General features: G+C 28.8%; 5 protein-coding genes across 5 annotated transcripts; 1 reads left to right on the top strand and 4 right to left on the bottom strand.

Moving 5' to 3' along the window:
* Nucleotides 1–4435: 4435 nt before the first annotated feature.
* Nucleotides 4436–5615, top strand: EIN_349570 (hypothetical protein; the record flags this gene model as incomplete). Its single annotated transcript, XM_004256380.1, has 2 exons — nt 4436–5043; nt 5069–5615. 2 exons carry the CDS (start codon nt 4436–4438, stop codon nt 5613–5615), a joined length of 1155 nt encoding a protein of 384 aa, XP_004256428.1.
* A 243-nt stretch (nt 5616–5858) lies between these two features.
* EIN_349560 (hypothetical protein) lies at nt 5859–6919 on the bottom strand (the record flags this gene model as incomplete). The annotated part of the gene is made up of 2 exons (XM_004256379.1): nt 5859–6495; nt 6519–6919. 2 exons carry the CDS (start codon nt 6917–6919, stop codon nt 5859–5861), a joined length of 1038 nt encoding a protein of 345 aa, XP_004256427.1.
* Nucleotides 6920–14395: 7476 nt separating this feature from the next.
* On the bottom strand, nt 14396–15009 carry EIN_349550 (hypothetical protein; the record flags this gene model as incomplete). Its single annotated transcript, XM_004256378.1, has 2 exons — nt 14396–14884; nt 14998–15009. The coding sequence occupies 2 exons, from the start codon at nt 15007–15009 to the stop codon at nt 14396–14398; spliced, it is 501 nt and encodes a 166-aa protein (XP_004256426.1).
* A 3531-nt stretch (nt 15010–18540) lies between these two features.
* EIN_349540 (hypothetical protein) lies at nt 18541–18960 on the bottom strand (the record flags this gene model as incomplete). Its single annotated transcript, XM_004256377.1, has 1 exon — nt 18541–18960. The coding sequence occupies one exon, from the start codon at nt 18958–18960 to the stop codon at nt 18541–18543; it is 420 nt and encodes a 139-aa protein (XP_004256425.1).
* An 84-nt stretch (nt 18961–19044) lies between these two features.
* Nucleotides 19045–20233, bottom strand: EIN_349530 (hypothetical protein; the record flags this gene model as incomplete). Its single annotated transcript, XM_004256376.1, has 3 exons — nt 19045–19647; nt 19757–20071; nt 20120–20233. 3 exons carry the CDS (start codon nt 20231–20233, stop codon nt 19045–19047), a joined length of 1032 nt encoding a protein of 343 aa, XP_004256424.1.
* Between the last annotated feature and the right edge of the window lie 300 nt (nt 20234–20533).

Raw genomic sequence — 20533 nt, 5'->3', positions numbered from 1 at the left:
CGACAAAATATAAGGAAATTCCAGTTATCTTTTTTTGATTGAAGATGACCAAAAGAATAAGTTTGGAGGAGTGTATTACAGTTGGGGATTTTTTGATGAAAGAGATTATATATTCGAAGAAACATTCATTTTTTCACTTGTGAAAAATGGGATATATAACCCTCAAAAATTCGGTTTACAAGAGGGACAAATTGACAATTCTATTATAACTTGTACTAAAGACAATCCTTATCTCTTTACGTTTGGAAAACATGATGATGTTAATAATAACAGTGACATTATTGTTGCAAAATGTGGTTTAAATTTTAGCAAATGTACTCCAAGTAGTTACATAACTCGAAGTGGAGATCTCATTGATGGCCAAACATTTATACCAAAAAGTGTACGTGTTTTTCAACTCGACCATTATTCATTTTTTTAATTATTGTATTTAAATTTATATTTTTATTTCAAAACAATCAAAATAACACATAAAAAATTGATGAGAATATAAAAAGTACAACATTAAAACAAATAAAATAGTTTATAAAAGTTATTCAAATAAAATAATCTAAAATGTGTTATTTAACTGTTACTATTCAAAGATTGTTTCACTTTGTGCTGTTAAATTTTCTTAAACTTTTATTAATAACATTCGAAGACTTGAAAGCCCAAACCAATTGTACCAACAAGGTAAAGACACCATGTACTTCTTTATACATCTTGTGGTCGTTTCAAATAATCTCTTTGTTCAAGGCCTTCACAACAATGTTGGAGTAAAAACAAATAACAATCCAAAACATTGTCAATCTAATACAAAAGAAATTATAATTTGGATGTAAAAGACGTTACCTGTCGATCAACAGTCGAAATAGATTGAGTTGAGTCTTTTATTGTATCTCTTGGTAATAAAGTTCTATTCAAATCAACAAGAGAGTATATAAAAAGCGAAGTCGCTCCACATATGATGCCACACACAAAGAAATAAACAGAGATTAATGCATTGTTGGAATCTAACAATAATAATTATTTTTTGAAAATGAACACATGAAGTGTTCATCATTTTTGTTATTGATTTCTCGACGAAGGGAAGCCTTGTGATGTTACCAATGGTACGGCAGAATTCTTCTTTTTCTACAAAACGGGATTGAACTTGTCAAATACATTTCTCAAAATCTGTATTGAAACTTGTAAAGAATTTTGAAGTTTACAAAATTAATTTTTTTATGTATCTTATGAAAAGTACAATATTGAAAGAGTTGACAGACAAACTAAATTAATGTTGAAAGACTTCTAATCTTTAAGGACAACAACAACATCTTCTACAAATGTATTGTCAATATCAAACTTTAATATTAGAATTAATAATTAAATTGATGTTATTGACAAACACGGTAAAGGTGGGTTGGAAAAAGTTGAATACACTAAATTGATTTTTAGCGTTATGAATTTTATAATGAAAAGCTAAAATTGAGTAAAGCTCTTACAGAAAAATGAATTTGCAAAAAAACAGAAAAATATAACGATTTTTCTTCTGACCAATTGTTTTGTCCAATTTAATTGAGACTTTCTGACACTGAAATTTCATCCTTTTAATGTTTAAATTAATATAACAGAATTTTGATAAAATTGGACATATTATCAAATTGTTCAACTGATTGCAAAAAGACGATTTCACATTAAAAAGTCAAAAAACCACAAATAGAAATGAATAACACTTTTGTGTATATCCTTTTTAGGAATGTTGCAATGAGGTATTTCTATAAAATTGAAGTCGACAAAAAAAAGAGAAAACAACTTTAAATTTATTAACTTTGACACTTTTTATTTCTGGAAAATTGCAAAACATTTTTTGGCTTAAATAATTTATGTTTTAAATCTAAATATTACTTTTATAAATAACAAATATGTTATCCACAATTGAAATTTAATATTAACACTATCAATATTAAAATTGTAAATAACATAATCAGTTGTGTATAGCCAATAACGTTTGAAGGTAATATGTTTTTTTTAATCTTTAAATTACTTTAGTACAGAATAAAGTCTGTTTTGTAAACTGTATTTTAAAAAACGATAGCGTAAAAAAATATAAAATTTAAGTAATATTTCGGGAATGTTCATACAAACTAACCATCCTTTTATTTGGGAATTTTTCAATTTTAGTCTTTTTACTGGTCTCGTTTTTATTCACAAAAAATCGAATTTGTATTTTTTTACCTGTTTTTTCTTTTTTTATTGTCTCTTTTTTACAAAGAAAAATTAAAATTTAGATTTAGAGTAAATTTTTGCCCAAAGATGTATCAGAAACAACATTTGTTTATTTTGTTTTAATTATAGTACAAAACAACAATAAAAATACACAAAAAGATAAAAGAATGACAACCAAAAATAAACAAACACTTTTGAAAATTGTTTTATTTTACTAAAATAAACCAAATTCACTTCTAAATAGTTATTTTTGTTATTATTAAAAACAAATTTTAAATATTAATTATAAAAGAATAATAAAAGACATCAATGAAAGAGACTAGTAAACAGACATTTTTATGATATTTTCAAATAAAAAAAAGAAACACAACTTTAAATATCAATGGTAGCGATTGATAAATTAATAATAAAATCACTTCAAAATGGTGATTCATATTCTTCAATCCAAAGATTTTACAACGTTTCACCGAACCGAATATCAAAAATTAAGAAGGTATTGTCAGGAGAAATTGTAATTCCTTTAAACAAAAGAGGGAGACCAAATAAGAGAACAGAGTTGGTATGTCAAATGGTTGAAAAACAAACGACTTCAAACCCACTTTCAACTTGTCATGAATTGGCACAAGCCGCAAACGTTTCAAAGTCGACAATTTATAACATACGGAAAGAACAAAAATTCAAATATAGTAAACAAAAGTCGACACAAATATTAACAGAAAAACAAATTATAAACAGGTACAATTTTTGCAAAAAGTCGCTCAAAAAAGAAACATCAAAAAATGTGAATCTGTTATCGTGTCAGATGAGTCAAGATTTTGTTTGTTTCCAGATAAAAAAATAATGTTGGATGCGACCAACAAAAATTAAGAGTCTTTTGAACAAAACAACAACAACAACAAAATGGAAAAAAGAATCAACATAAACACGTTTAAAAAACAAATACCCAAATATAATTCGAGTTTAATGGTTTGGGGTGCGATTGGTCGAGATTATAAATTAAAATTAATACTTTGCAAAGACAGAATGAAAGCCGTAGATTACCGTTCCATGTTAAAAAATAATGGAGTCATTGAAGACATGAAAAAACACAGAAGCAAATTGTTTTTTCAACAGGATGGTGCACCACCACATAAAGCACTGGAAACAATGAGATGGTTAAAAGAAATGAAAACAAACCCAGTAGAATGGCCATCTTCTAGCCCCGATTTGTCACCAATTGACCATCTATGGGCAATTCTTGAAACAAGAATCCGCAAGAAAAAAAGTTATTTAGAACAAAAATTCTTTTGTTTAGAGCACTCAAAAAAGAATGGAAACAGTTGCCAATTTTAATGATAAATAAGTTGATGGACCTATTGATAAGCAGATCTAAAATATGTAACATGGAAAAAGGAGGTCCAATCGGCCACTTGAGCAATTTTAAACTATTTAACAAATACGAAAATAGTTTAAATTAATTTAATATTTTAGTTGTTTTTTGTCTATTTGACAGTTAATAGTCTTTAAAATTTGGTGGTCATAATTAATAAAAAAACGATAACGAAATAAAAATAAATTAGGATGTTTTCCCAATGTTTAAAGATAAAAATAGGTAATCTAAAATGGGCGCTATTGATTAAATGGAAACAGTTTATTTAGAAATGTTCAATTGTGTATTTTCTCAAAATGAACGACTTCTTTAAAGCAAGCACAATATTAATGAAACCGACTTTACAGTATATAAAAGTATGTTGAACTTACACAATAAAATTTGTATTTATAATTACAACATGGAAAAACTAAAAACTATTAATTAGGATATAACCAATCAGAAAACAATAAAATGGCTGTTTCAATATTTTTTACAATAACAACTTTTACGATTATTATTAAAACTATTTTAAAGTAATAGTATATTATTGATTGAGTTTGTAATGAACTATTCTATTAATAGTATGAACCTATTGTTTATATTAATAAACACCAATAAAAAATCAATTAATTTGCATTTAAATTTGTTTAAAAGTCGGGTTTTATGTTTAACATAAAATAAATGCACTTAAATTGATCACATTGTATTTTTAATTTTAAATATAGTATTTATTATAAAAATTATTTATAATGTATAGTTCAAGTTCTAGATATGTTCAAACACAATTGAACCTAAACCAAAATGCCCAATCGAGTGTTTTAAATAAACAAGTATATTTTTGAAAACTAAAACACATTTACTATATATAGTATCAATATCGCAACAATCCAAACGATGAGTCATTCAAGTAAAAGCATGTGCTACCAAGACAACAAACAAAAGAACACCAAATTGAAACAGGAGTCTACAAATTCTAAATACTATTATGTCCACTCTTGTCTTAGTTATTTGGCAATGAAGAAGAAATATTCTTTCATTGTCCTCAAAAATAAAAGAACAAACTTTAAGATGGCTCCACACTTTGAAATTGCTAACATCTTTGATGAGAAGGGAAAATTAGTTTTCGACTCTAACGAGAAATATCTTGTAGAAGACTCAAACATTGTCTTTGACTCTGATGGATTACCAATAAAGAAAAGTTCATTAATCAATACATCAGAGTGTGTCACTTCATCAGAAAGCAAAGAAATCAAAGAGATGAACAACAACGACAAATTGCTGTATTTAATGAACTTCATGAATTACAAAATCAATTTTTTCTTCCCATCAGAAAAACAGAGTAAAACACAAACACGGACAGCAAAAGATACAAAGAAACTGTCAAGCATCAGACTGTTACTTATTCCGTCCTACAACATCAAAATATCCAATTTTGAATTGAAAAAGAGACGTGAGACTGAAAAAGACGATGGGAAATGTGGTCTTCAGTTTTTTTTCAAAAAGTTTCGAAACTATGAAAATCAAAAGCAAAACTCGTAAAGGCGACACGGCGATATTCTTAGGTAACATCCCTCAGTCATATAACAAGCAATACTCTAACATCAAACGTGTGACACTTGAAGACTATGAAAAGGAAATTATCAGTACCAAAATGAACATAAGTGTGATGACGTCATCGACAGATTCAACTGTAGACAATGTGATAAACAGCGAAGATAAGTCAATGGTCTGTGATTATGAAGATAAAGACATAGTCAAAGAAGAAGAAATAGATGGGATTAAGAGTGTTGAAATTAAAGAAGAAATAACAAGCCAAACCATCACTTGTTCTTCACCACAAGGCACTTCCACAGATATCACACATGAAAACGTAACACTGCCAATATACTATGTCCCAGTCGCTATTTCATATGTGAACAACACACCATTTGCCATTCCTATGTTTGACATGAATTATTTCAACACCATTCAACCATGTTATTTCAATATAAATCAACCGAGTCCCAATTCTGTTGATGAATATTCAACTGATGATTTCAATAACACTCAAAATTGTGCTGATGTGAATAATTAATCGCTCAATCAAAGTAATAAACCATATGTAAATAACATCTTTGACTTTTGTTTATTTATTATTATTTTAAATAATAAATATAACATTTTATTATAATTTATTATTTTGTTATTAATAAATATTAATTTTCATTTGATTAATAATATAATATTATTATTACTACTATATATACCATATTTGAAATATTATTATATTATTATATTTATACTATAAATTTTTTATTTAAATTAATTTAATAAACGATTAACATATCTTATTGATTATTAAATTTTGTACATCTTTCAAATTGGAACATCTTGAAAATGAACATTCATCGATACAACACTTTTTGTTTTCCACTATAACAGTTTTAAGTGCTTTGCACCCATCAAAACAATTTCTTTTAATCACATCGACATTTGATGGTACAACAATTTGTTCCAAAACAGGTAAATACTCAAAAGTCCCATTTTCAAGTGTTTTCACCCCTTTCCCAATTTGTATACGTGACAATTTTTGGCAACTTGTAAAACAGTATTCTCCAATAAACGTGACGCTGTCTGGGATCTCTACTGGCTCTAAACTGTTACATCTAGCAAATGAGCATGACTCGAATGACAAAATTCCCTTTGGAAATTGAATGATTTTGAGTGCAGAAACATATTCAAATGAACTCGAGCAAAGTCTTATGACACCGTTTGGAATCTCATAGCAGTTTAAAACAAGTCCTCGTAAACATCTGTCTCCTATTTGTGTGATAATATAAGAGACCCTTTTCAGTGTTTTGTTGTCGACTGGGATTTCTATAGTATGGTGTTTTTTATCCTTTTTAGTATAAACTACATTCCCAAACAAAAATTTTGTTTCTTTAGGTATTTCTTCTTCTTTCCATTGTCCAAAACTGTTTGATAGTAAACTTCAAACCAAATATTGATTTTGAAAAAGTTCATTATTAATGTTGAATTTGTGCCTATTTTGTGGATAAAGCCGTGTTTAAATTCATATAACTGTTTATCAGTATAGTTTCTAAAACGACTGTCATCGTAATTGTCTGATTCACGAGGCTTGTATGGGTACTTGTGGATGTAAATTATATTACCAAAAGTGTCAACTTTATCACTCCAAAGATCGAGTGTTTCTATGTTGGGGAAGTACTTTAAAGTCTTTTCTGTGACTGGAACTGGATTGAAGTGAAAAAGTTCCATAAAGTCTTGATATTTATGAGAGACCATTTGAAGAGTAGTAAAGTCTTTAATTGTAAATAAGTATTTTGAGACAACCATCATGTGATATGTGTCCAAATTACAATGTTTTGTTGGGAACATTGTGAAGACTTTATTTTTTTTTCATTGTGGAAGAATTTAAGAGAAAACATTTGTATGTTTTAAAGTTTATTAAAAAAATGTTGAAATTGTTAAAATATTGAAAAACATTTAATAAATTGAATGTATCAATTGTTTTTGAAAATATTTTTTAATTCTATTTATTTATATAAAATAAATTAATGAAGAAAAAAGTTAATTTGTCATAATTGAAAATGAATATTTTGATTTTTAGTCACACAATCGGCCAATCGTTTAGATGTACGACAATTATTTTTTTTATTTTCAAATCTTACACTTTTGATAAATTAAAACCATTTTTAGTAAAAATATTTTTCATTATTAGAATGAACTTTCTACATAATCCGCTTATTTACGACAAATAAACATGTTTTCTGTTTGATTCACAACAAGTGGACGCTTTTTCGTTGATTCACAATGTCTTGTTAAACCGTTATTGTTCTGTTTTTTTCAAAATCATCAAACGGACTTGTTAACACCACTTATTAAACTCATTGTGTTTCACCAAAAACAGTCAATTACATTGCAATTTGTAGTAAGAACAGTCAATGAAAAATACCAAATTTTTAAAAAATGTAAACTTAAGTTAAAAATCTGTTTTCCACCCATAGTGAATACCATTTGAAGGTGCTGTTGAGTATTTATAACACTTACTTTTAAATTTTTTATTTGTAAAATAATAATATAGTATCTATTAGTTTTCAAACTAAAAATCAAACCAATAATATGAAACTGATTAAGAATAAAAAAATTTGATGGTAAATGAGAAAGTGCGTTGTCGTTTTGCTCGGAAGTTTTCACCTTTAGTGGACTTGCAGAACGATGATGTAAAAAAACACGGTGTTACGATGTATTTCTGGGGTCGCAGTCAATATGGACGACGCATTCATCACACAAATAACACAAAAGTCGATGCAAAAATTCGAAGAGAAAAAAGGATGAACCAAACACAAATATTGTTTAACTCCTTTTTGTACTTTTGTATGTTGTTTCGCAAAAAAACTCATTCTTTGTGAGAGATATCTTTTACGCTATCATGACAAAGTTTGCATTACTTTTATACGACTTTAGATAAGAAAAAAAACTAGCCGATGGCGTCTATGTGTCAGAAATTGAAGAAAACAATGACGAGTTAACGTCGGTTTACAAAGCGACTGTTCTCCGGTTTGTTTATAATGAGACATTGTTTATATGTGATACTTTTTAACGATAGCGATGTTTTTTTGATATTATAACTCCAATTGTGAATTGCTCAGAAATAAGACTTAAAATTGGAAAGAATTATACTTTTATGTTACTTAAATGTTTGTTTGTTTATCGGGGTTTTTCGTGTGTATTACAATACACATTTTCCCTCTTTTTTTGAATGAGTAAAATTATATTTTAAACGTATTTTTTTGAAAACATTTTAAAAGCAAAAACATTTTTTAAAGAAAAAAACGATGTTTTTTTAAGTGTTAATGGCAACATGAAATAAACAAAAATTAATTAAAAAATAATAATTATTAAAAAACAAATATTGAGTTTGCTTTTAATTATATTGATAATAAAATAATTATTTAACAATTATAACAATATCTATGTATTTTCCCGCTTTTTTACTCTAATAAATAAAAAATTACATATAAAATTCTGTTGTTTTGAATTATAAAATACATCGAAATGTTATGATAATAGATAATAGAACAAACATTTGAACGTAATCATTAAAATTTTGAATTTAAAAGTTCCAATGTTTTAACAGTTAGGTTTTAACAAAATAAACTATAGAAATAATATGTTAATTTTATACATCAACTTACGGGAAATAATAATATAAATACTATTAATAAATAATATGTTTATTTTTAGAAACTTAATAATATAATTTTTAATGTTTATAGAGTCAGTCTTTTAACGTTATCTAGTCTCAAACGTTATCTGGTGGACAAAAAATAGCTTTAATTTTGTCTAAACATCGGGCATTGGGCAAAACGTGAAAAAAACCGAAACAATTGGTATGGATTTTGGTACGGCTTCCCGAAATATTCTAATTTTTATGGTCCAAAAAGTATGAGATAACGTTTGAGCAGTCTTTCTCAACTTCTGATTATAACGGTAGGTCAATTAAGAAATAATTTGAAACAACAATATTTTCCCAAAACTGTTTTAAAATTTGTTTTTAAGAAGAAAACAATACCACATTTTAGTAATTGCCGCCAAGAAAAATTTTATAGTTAAAAATTATAATATAAAAACAATAAATTATTTTTTAAAAAACTATAATTTTATAATTTTAATTATTAATGTAATAAATTACAGAAAATTGCATTATCAAAAATATTGAAAATCTTATATTAAAAATAACTAATAATTCGGGCAAAAAAAATAAACTATCAAAAACAACAACCATTGTTAAAATAGATAATAATTATCAAATTATCAATAATATAATATTGGTTTATTTAATTATAAATAATCATAAAATTGTTAAAAAAACAAAAACACAGTCAAAATTAGAATTTTTTATTCCAATCTTCCTAAAATTGCATATTTAATAACATCAAGAGTATTTTTTATATTAAAACATTGAAACGTGTATTTTTGAGAATATAAATGATATTTATGATAAAAAATAATATATAACATATTTCAAAAATGATAAATTTTTCAAAAAAATAAATGATTTAATAAAGTATAACAAAATTAAAGTTAGTTAACAATTTTGACAAAACTACAAAAAATGGAAATTTTTTAAAATATAAATAGAAAAAAGTTTAAATTTAATTATTTAATTAATTTTTGAATCATATCTCGTTACCATTTTTTGCCCAATAAACATACTTCCCAAAATGCTTAAAATGACAATATAACATTTATCATGCTTTTGGGTAGTTTTTTATGTAAACTTTTTTGACTTTTTACAAATTTAATATATTGATAATATAATTTGATTGTTTATAATTTATAAAAGGTTATTTTTTCACCATAAAAAGCAATTTTAAAAACGAAATAAAAATTAAAAACTTACAATTTTTCACGTTAAAAATTAAGGTTTTATCCCATAATTTACTGTAATTTAATACTTATTTATTTTTAATAATAATAATACACAATTATTATTTTAAATAGATTTTTAATTAATAAATAACTATTATAATCATACTATAGGGTGCGCAATCGCAAGAGGAAATATTTCTAAAGTGGTAGAGAGACTCTTTTGTAGTAATAACGAAGTTGATATTGCTCAAATAAATTATTTTTACTGAAAATGGTAAAAAGAGACGAAATTCGTCTGTTTTCCGAAACGTGTACACAATTAAATATTTAAAAAACAGAAATCCCTTTTTCGAACCGAAAATGCAAATTATTTAAGAGATAAAAAAGAAATAATGGTTTTGTCAAATTTGAACAATTGAAAGTAAAATATATAGAACTTGAATATTTAAATCAATACTTAACTGTTTTTTTTCAAAAACTAAAAGTTTAACAGACGGCAAAAATAATTAGTGTAAACTAAAAAATAACTTAAAAATAAATAAAAATATTTGTTTATTTTAAATTATTTTAATTTCAAAAAACAAAAATTGAATTTAAAAAAAACTATAAAAAATACATGCAAGAATTCAACAAAGAACGTTTCTTTGTTTGGAAATATTTTGAAAAAGACTGTAAGACGTGTTCCGAACACCACAATTTTAACTCAAGATGTCAAAATTGTAAGGGAAAGGTAATATGCAAATTTTGTCACAAATGCCTCATTTTTCAAGGAACAACGTCCTCAATGAGAACATACCTTTATTCACTTCACCCCGAAAACATTGATGAGAGTGACATCGACAATTTTGAAGTTTTGAAAAATTACTCTCCAAAAAGTGTCAAGCTCAATACACTATTATTAAAATTTTTCATAACAGGAAATATTTCTTTGCAACAAGTCACAAATCCATTCTTGGTCGAGTTGATCAAGCTCCTTGACCCCACTGTGAAGCTGTGTGGAACCACCACATTTAGAACTTCATTGCTAAACAAAGTCTACAACGACAAAATGAAAAGTTTTATTTCTGAAGTCAGAAAATAAACTGAGGGGAACTATGGTTGTGTTTCTACGGATATAATGTCCAAATTCGGGAACAGCTTCAATACAACCACATTGCATTATTTTGACAAGCAGTTCAACCCCAAAAACTCGATACTTGAAGTCAGTGTTTTCAACGAAAAACACACTGCTGACAACATCAAGAAGAAAAGCAAAGATGTGTTGGAGCAATTTGGGATCATAAACAACATTTATTACATCGTGTCTGATGGGTGTCGGAATAACAATGGACTGTCGGATGTTTGTGGAGAGAAATTAAATTGTGTTGTTCATGGGATTAACTTGATTTTTCAGACTTAATAAAGAATATACCAGAACTCAACAAAATGTTGAAAATGTTGAATAATGTGTCGAAAACTTGTCAAGTATCACCATCAACGCGTGTTTTGTTAAAAAAAAGAAGTGTGAAGAGAATGAATAGAAGTATTGTTGTCTGGCAACATTTTGCAAAACAAGATTCAACTCTTGTTGTAAATCTTTTGAAACGGCACTTCAAATGGAGAAGTCGATAAACGACACGCGTGGAACAAACCATTTGACAGATGAAAATTGGGTGGAAATGAAGAAAATCTTTCCATTCGTCAAATTGATGAATGATGCATACAATACTCTCTCCACCAACTCAACTCCAAATTCATGTTTTGTATTAGGAATTCTAACAAAGATATGGGAAATGATCAGAAAATACCCAACACAGAAGTGGAGTGAACATGATGATCGCCCATCTACCCAACTTTTTCGAATTATTTCTCCCGTTGCAACAAGATCACACTACTTCACACTACCTCACATTCCTTCAACACAACCAGTCATCCACAGTCTTCATCTGTCAACCTCTCTTTCTCCTCTCACTTACCGACAGAATTATGCCACATTGCCATCTTATTCTCAATTAACAGTCGGTTTACAACAACCCCAACTTGCTCAAAACACATCACAACACCTTTCTAATAAATAGTGGACCATCACACCAACACAACACGAATAACACACAAGAGCTTCTTTTTGGAAAAGATTGGAAAAAGATTGCTCGAAATGGATTTTCTAAGAGGTTTGGAAAGATTCTCGACAATGATCATTTCAAAATTGCCTGTTTTCTATATCCTCCTGAAAGAGACAAATAATTGAATTTAAGGGATCAAGAACATATTAAAAGAGTTGTTGAATCTAAGTTGGTTGGCTCTCAATATTACTTTACTGCGAAAAGGAAACTTTCTATACAGTTAACAACGGATGAAAATGATCAACGAGTAAGAGAGTTAGATGCCAAAGTTTCTGAAGTGGCGAAAGAACTTGGAGAATATATGGAAGACAAAGGGACAGCTAATGGTGAAAATTAATTGCATGAAAACCCTATTGACTTACTGGTAAAATAGCACTTTCACCCACTTGAAAGAATTGTCAAGAAAGTATTTGTCTGCACAATCCACAAGCATTGATTCTGAAAAAGTTTTTAGCGTGATGGGAAATATTTTGACTGATGAGAGAAACAGAACAAATCCTCACACTGCTTCAAAAATCACCTTTTTGAACATACAACTTGAAGTTAGTTAATATTTTTCTATTTAACATGTTAATATTTGAATTGAATTCAAATGATTCATGTCATCGTACAGTTTATTTAAATATATTTCCTCGTTTTTTTGTTTTTAGGTTGATACTTGCTAAAAAATTTAACTTTGAAAAACATTATATTCCTTTTATTTTAAAAGTTGTTTTATATTTTTTGTGGTAAGAAAATGAAGTTTTTTGGATGTTTGTAAAAAAATGAAGAAATCGGCATTTTTTCTTTTTGGTGATGGAAATGTTTCTGAGATTAAAAATGCAAATAAAAATAAAAACTGTTTTTTTCCTTTTTGTTGTTGATCTTTGTTTTTTTGTTCGAAATGGCATATCTCAAAAAGGAACTACAAGTTCTATGGAATTTGCAGATTGCGATTATTGAGAAATATTGAACGGCTTACGCAAATGGAAATTTTATGTAAAAAACGGGCATTATGGGCATTTGTGGTTTGCGATTGTGCACCCTAATCATACTATTGATATTTGCTTAAAATAATAACAACTTTACAAATAATGACAAATATAGTTTGTAATTATAATTAAATTTGCTATCGTAGAAAAGTATATCAGAATCACATCATATACAAATGATTAAAAAAATATTTTCTCTAACATATCGAATTAATATTGGATAAACAAAAATATAATTAATTAACGGCAATTTTATTGTTTGGTTATTTAAAAACATTTTATTGATCTATTTTTAAAAAACGAACTATAAAAGTCTTGAACTCTTTCTATAATAATATACAAACTGTATGTTCATAAAGTAATATTTACTTTGTGAATTAAGTGGTACTACGAATAGTTATACCACATCAATAATATGTAATTAATTTGTTTGTCTTTGGTTCAATTACACACCCTATTTTTCATTGAGATAAAACACAATTTATATATTTCATATTACAACGACGATAAACTTTTGTTTTTATTTTCTTATAACAATATCAATTCATTGGCCAAAGTCAATATGTTCTATTTTGAGTTTTACCAACTTATTTTTGTAACAAATAACATTATCTTTCATTTGGTTTGTAAAACATTTTGTTTGACACTAAAATGTTATTCAAATTTTTACTTTGGCTAACACAGCCTATTTGTTTTTTTTGTTGTTTGGGATAAGTTTTGTTTTTTCGAAAAAAAAACAAAAAACGACCTACCTTTATATTTGATTTGGGAAGGACTGGTTTGAGACCAGACTGTAGTTGTTCAGTTGATGAATTGAAACATGATGATGACAACGACTGCATCTCTTTTGAAGTTGGTATTTCACAACCAAAGGAGACATCTTCTCGACTAAACACAACATTTGTGCACTCTATGTTCTGTGGAAGACCAATGCGTCTTCTTGAGTCATCAAATCAAGAATGACCTTTTTGTAAATAATGTGTCAAAATCACCTTTTGAATAGAGATGGTAAGTCTCGATGTTAGGAACAACTTGTTTTCCTATTATGATGTCAAATGTATCAGATTAAAATGGTACATTTTATTCAATAAATTGAATTTTCGACTGATGATTATCATAAAAACTTTGAAATCTTTGACACTTGCAAAGTCTTTTCCAATGATTATCATTGAGTATCAGTCGACTCCTCCCATTATATATTATTTGGTTAATTTATTAATACTATTATTATTTTATATCAGCACACATGTTATAGTATAACAATAATTACGAAACTACCAAATTACCGCTTCTTATAATTAAAGAATGGGAAGAGTTGTTGATTCTGAAGCGCTGTCATGACTGCACACATGCGTGTTTGTATACATCAGGCATTGACGACATAATCGGGTCGCCAGTGATTCCGTCTACAGCTTCTCACCATAGTGGGCTTTCTTCACTGACTTCTTTTCCTCCAATATTCCACTTTGAAAAATAGAAGTATGAGTCTTGTGGATATTTTGCAATGCCGCATTCAAGTTTGGTGTTGAACTTTCTGATGTTATCAAAGTGTTTTTTATCTTTATTTGATCAGTTACAATGTTATTGAACGCCATAGTTGCAGTCAATGTGTCGATAATCACTTTCTGCTTTTGTTGTCCAAATAACTTGGACAAAGTGTCCTTTCTCTTCAATCCAGAACAATTTCTCAAATGAAGTTGATCGGTCCTGCCTGCTCTTTCTCGTAATTCAGCTCTTTTAGTATCTTTGTAATACTTTTCTACCATCATAGCAGCCGCCAAAAATCTGTGGTGGCCATGAATTTGTGTGAATCCACAGTACTGCGGTGGGATACTTAAGGAAGTCAATGCGTCTATGCTTTCCTCCCAAATCGAATAGTCTGGCTTTGTAAGATTCTTTTAATCTAGATACAACAAGAAATCCACCAAATTTCTAATTCGTTGTTTGATTGTTTCGTCCTTAATTAATTCAGTTGTTTGTGTCATTTGTGTGTAATAGTAATACAAACACAAAGCAACATAACGGAAACATGTTTTGGCTCAACAAACCCCACATATTTCACATCTTACCAGCTGTATGTCGTTGCGAAGAATTCACTGTCTCGAAGCTCCGCTTTTGCAAGCCATTTCAAGGACTTTTCTGTCACTACAAAACTCCGTTTTCGTATTCAAAACATTAGTTTCATCGAGGTGAATTGGAATAATTTCAAACAACATTTTTATAAGTATTTTATTTTTAGTTTTTTGGTTTTGTTTTTGAAATATTTTAATGTTTATAACATATAACAATAAATATTATAATTTAAAACAAGCCAGATTTTTTCACTGACTTGTTATATAGTACTTTTATATAATATTCTTTAATATTTTATTAATAAAATCAATAATAATAATTGTAATTATTATTTCAAATTAAATTAAATATGATCTATATTTAAACACACCAACAAACAAACTGACTGACAGTTTTTAAGTAAATATATGATTCGATAATAGCTTTGATGAAATTATAAAAAGATTAAACAATAGAATGAAGTTAATTGAAGTTGTTTTGTTTCAAACACTCTGTTTATGCACCAATGATAAACAGAGTAGTTTCACTTGTTTTCCTACGAATAATAACTCTTCTGTTCTATCAAAGTATTGCACGTTTATAAAACAAACTAATTATAAACAACACCAAGTATCGTGATTCAAAGTTTTGTTATAATCCATTTTATTACATTTTATATTATTTAATTTGGTATATTAAACCACTATCTGGTGTTTGAAAGTGATGAAAAGCAACAATAAATTAATTTTAACAAGTAATCGCAAGGTGACAGCTCTGTTCTGGTTGATTTCACTTAACCATGTTTAAAAAAAGTATATTTAATAACAAATTATATTTTAACAAGTTAAATTATTATTTAATCGTTATTAAACAATTACTTATTTTTTATAATATTATCAATTATAATTAATAGTTTTTTATGTATAGTATAAATATTATATTAATAAACTATTTATTTTTATACTATACATTTTAATATTATATAGTTTTGTTGTTAACTAACGTTTTAAGTAAAAAAACGACCGCGGCAAAAAATACCCGTCTGTAAAGAAAATTTTTTGGAGATCGCAAAAACAAACATAACTATGGATTTTACTAAAACTACTTTATTTTTGGCATAAAAACAAATAAAAAATACACCTTTTCATTTTAAAATGCATTTTTGGGACGAGTTCCAAATTTTTCGCTGTTCCGTGATAGACCCTTCTTGAAATTAAAATCATTTTATGTAAGTTTGAATATTTTATTTTGGTTTTTAATCGAAAAAAAACATTATGTATGAGGTAATAATGTTTTTGAATGAGATTTATATAAAATTAAATATAAAAACGAATAAACTCTATTAACATACAATGGAAAACGAGTTAACAGCACTCTCAGCACTCTGCACTAACGCAGCAAAGGCGGTGTCAGACCTCCACAAAAATAATAAGGAATACAACTTTGTTGACAACAAGTCACTTGTTATTGATCAACGCATTGAAAATGCAGAGGGACACTTCGACAGACTTGATGAGGTATTTGAGAGAAAGAAGAACATCACAACTTCACTCAACACAATCGTCACTGATTTGGATAACGCATCAAATAAAATCAAAAGTGAGATAAGTCTGTACTCAACAGAAAGCAACAACAACAAGTTGTATGAGATATTCAATATCAAAATAGCACTTTATGAGGAGAAGTGCAAAATGGACATACAACCACTTGAAGATGAAATCAACAGAATCAAACAAGCAAAAAACAATAAAATTGATCAAATTATTAAATCAGAGAAATACATCAACTCAAAGAGACAACACGATGAAGAAGAACAAGAAAGAATGAAAAGAGAACACATCACACTTGAAGAAGAAGCCGGTCTTGAGAAGTTGACGGGAATGAAAATTGGGAGTGTTGTGTTTAATTCGGATAAAGACAACTGGTCACTGAACAATTCTGTGTTTGATAAAAAAGTTATGAACAAAAGCAACTTGTGCTTTTTAATAGAAAACACAAATCACAACAAATTTGGTGGCGTGTTTACTGGAAATATTAATATAGTTAGCAATTGGCTCAATAGTGGCAGCTCTTACATTTTTTCACTTGTGAGAAGTGGCACTTTGAATCCAAAAAAGTTTGGTAAAAGTGGAAATGACAATTATGAATTTTGGATGAATTCTCAAGATAATCAATATCTTTTTGGATTTGGTGGTGGTTGTGATATACGTGTGTGCAAGAAAGGCATTGATGGTAGTTATTGCAGACCATCCACTTACACCGCCAAACAAAACGAGTTGACTGATAACAAATTCACACCCAAGAGTGTTGTTGTCTTCCAACTTAACTGATTTTTTGTCACTTTTGTTTTTAAACTTTGCAACACGTTGACATCAAAGTGTCATTTTTGTAATTTGCCACGTCACCATAACTTGAATTAATGTACACAAGTTGTAACAAAATCTGTTTTTTTGAAGGGCCGGACAGACTGAAAGAAAACGGGTTTCACCCTTCAAACTAACACTGGAACGAACACTCGATTAGGATATCTTGATGTTTCTTTTTTCAGGCATCTCCTCTTTGTGTCTTGTATCTTCTGAAGATGGATTCACGACGCCGCAACTCGCCGGGTTCAACAAGTTTCGACAGTTGCGGCATATCTACTCTTTGTGTCCCGTTGTATCTTTATGAAGTATATCAATTGAAAAGTAGTTTGGTATTTTATTTATTATGGGTTTTTTCAAACTACAAACTATAGTAAAATATATTAGAATCATATTAAAGTTAATATTTTTAATTTGAAAACAAATAGCACAAATGTTGATATAATTAATTATAATTTAATAGTTTGGTAACACAAATTTTAAAGCAACAAAATACTAAGAAAAGATCAATAGACATAATTAGAATATTACAATTGACAGAATATAGTAAATTGACTATTTTAAATAAATAAAAACATCAGTGATGTTGTTAAGATAAGTCGCTACTTTTAAATGTATTTTTGCGTTCTACAGATAAAGTTAATATGATTAAATCAATTTGTATCATTTTGTTATAAAACTCTGGTTTCTTATTAAAAATAGAACATCACCAATCTATTTTGTCATCGGAAATATCCGTCACTAAATGAAAATTATTTGAAAAGGCATTTTTTGGAATTATTAGAGTCTACCCATAGACTCTAAGTAAGACTCCAAGTTCAAGCCTATCTTTCAAAGACTCGAGGCATCTAGTTGAAATTAAACTATAAAATAATAATAAAAATATTATATTTTAAATAACTAGACTCTTGTATTTTAACCAGATTTTAATCTAAAAAAACTATAACAATAATAATTATTTATCCTTGTCTTTTCTTGTTTTACTTAAATCGAATTGTTCTTAGTCTTCAAAAGTAATTGCACTCACCCGATCAACTTCAAGTTGTTTGTTGTTCAGATCTTCACCAAATTTTCTGATATGTCTTCCAACTCAACAATTCTCATCTGGCCGTCTCTGACTGAATGTCGTGTCTTCTTCAAATCGGTTTGTGTCTTACCAATTTGAGTGTTAATTGTAGACTCTTCTGTTCGAATTCTGCAAGCTTTCTTTCAGCCTCTTCAACCTTTCTGGCATACTGTTTGGCTTGTTTCTTAGCTTTAACAGCCGCGTTATGTGCTTCTTTCTTTTCTGTTTCGATTCCTTCCAATTCTGTTTCATATTTCGCTTTCAATTTAGCAATAAAAGCTCCAGTAGCATCAGGGTCCGTCAATTTAGCTTCTGAATTGGTGACTTTAGCTATAAGTTTTTGAGTTTCTTTGTCAGCCTCTTGTTTCATTGCTCTCTCCTTCTCAAGTTCCTTCTGTGAATCAGCCTTTCGAGCAGCATCTGCACTGTCAGCTTTCTGTCTTTCTTCATCAAGTTGAGTTTGGATTTCAACAATTCTTGCATTCAACATGTTCTTTTCTTCTTCTTGAGCAACAGAAGCCGGTGCACTGACTAAAACTTTAAGTGACGAGACTTGTGCATTGAGTGCTTTGACTTAGTATTCTTTCTTCTTTCTTCTATCAGATTGGTCAGCAGCAGTCTTCTCAGCCTCCGCTTTGTTGTCCAAAGCCATCTTCTTTTGTGCTTCAAGTGCATTAATCTGTGGTTCATAATTCTCAATCTTCGAAGCGTCTTCGACAGACTGCTTCTTCATATCCTTCTTAGCAGCATCAAGTTGAGTGTTCTGATCTTTCAACGCAGCAACTGCCTTTTCCAAATCAGCGATTTGGTTGTCTCTCTTGATGACTTCAGTTTGATCAGTATTTGAAGTCCCAACTGGTCTATCTTCAAGATCTTGTACTTGTTGTTCCAAATCGGCTATTTTCTTCTTGTCTTTAGCCGTTCTGTCTCTTAATTCAGTCAACTCAGTGTTGTTTGTTTCTAAGTCTCTTTGTAACTTTTTGATTGAACCATTCAAGTTGTTGGTCTCATCTTCATGTCCAAAGACTGAGTTATTGAGTTGGTCATATTCGTCTTGAAGCTTCTTCTTTTCAGAAGAAAGTTGGTATCTGTCATTCGCCAAGTTCTTCACCTTCTCTTTAATTTCATCGTTTTCTGCTTTCAACTTCTTCGCTTCTTTTTCTTTCGCAAATTTGTCCTTCTTGACTGTTTCGAACCTTTGTTTGCTTCAGCAACTTCTTGTTCTTGTGAGTAAATTTGTCGACTTTGGCACTCAATTCCTAAATCTTCTTATTGCTCTCATTAACAGTTCCATTGAGTTTCTTCTTATCAGCAGCATCGGTGTCGGCATTCTTCTTGAAATAGTCAAAGTTCTGTTGGAGTTGGTCAAGTTCGGCTTTGGTTCTTCCCAAGTCGTTCTTAGTGATTCTCAACTTCTCATTTGCGGCTTCAACTTCTTCGTTAAGAGCAGCTTTTTCTCTTTCAGCGTCTTCTAATTTGGCATCGACAATAGATTTGGCTTTAGTCAAATTGTCATTGTCAGCCTTCAATTGAGCCAGTTGCTTCTCTTGAGCATCTTTCTTTCTATTCATATTCTCAGCATCAGCTTCAAGCTTGTCTTTCTTATTAATAGTTTAGGCATGTTATTCATTCAAGTTATTAATTTCAACGTCTTTTTGGTTCATATTCGATATAGCACCAGCCATGTCGTTTTCAGTCTTCTCCATGTCATCCTTCAATACTTGGATTTGAGCTTCGTAGTCGGCCTTCTGTGCTTTCAACATATCAGAGTCATTAAGTCCGTCTTCAATTCTCTTTGTCAACTCAGCAATTTTTCTCTGAGCATCTTTTTTAGAAGAACCAAGTTTTCTGTTCTTATCTTCTAACCACGATCAGGCGTTCGTCAATTTTGCCATTTTTTGCTTTTCAAAAACAGGGAGCCCCTCTTAACAATTTCCCAAAAAAACACTTGAGAAAAAAACAATTGTTTATTATCACCAATATTTTCACTAAAAACAAAGTTAATTTTTGTTTTTTGATACTTTTATTCCATTTGGTTCTTTAACCAACTTTTATTTATTTTT

This window comes from Entamoeba invadens, assembly GCF_000330505.1.
Source record: "Entamoeba invadens IP1 unplaced genomic scaffold scaff_1105074726049, whole genome shotgun sequence".
Lineage (NCBI taxonomy): Eukaryota > Evosea > Mastigamoebida > Endamoebidae > Entamoeba > Entamoeba invadens.
This window is presented reverse-complemented; position numbering and strand designations above follow the sequence as displayed.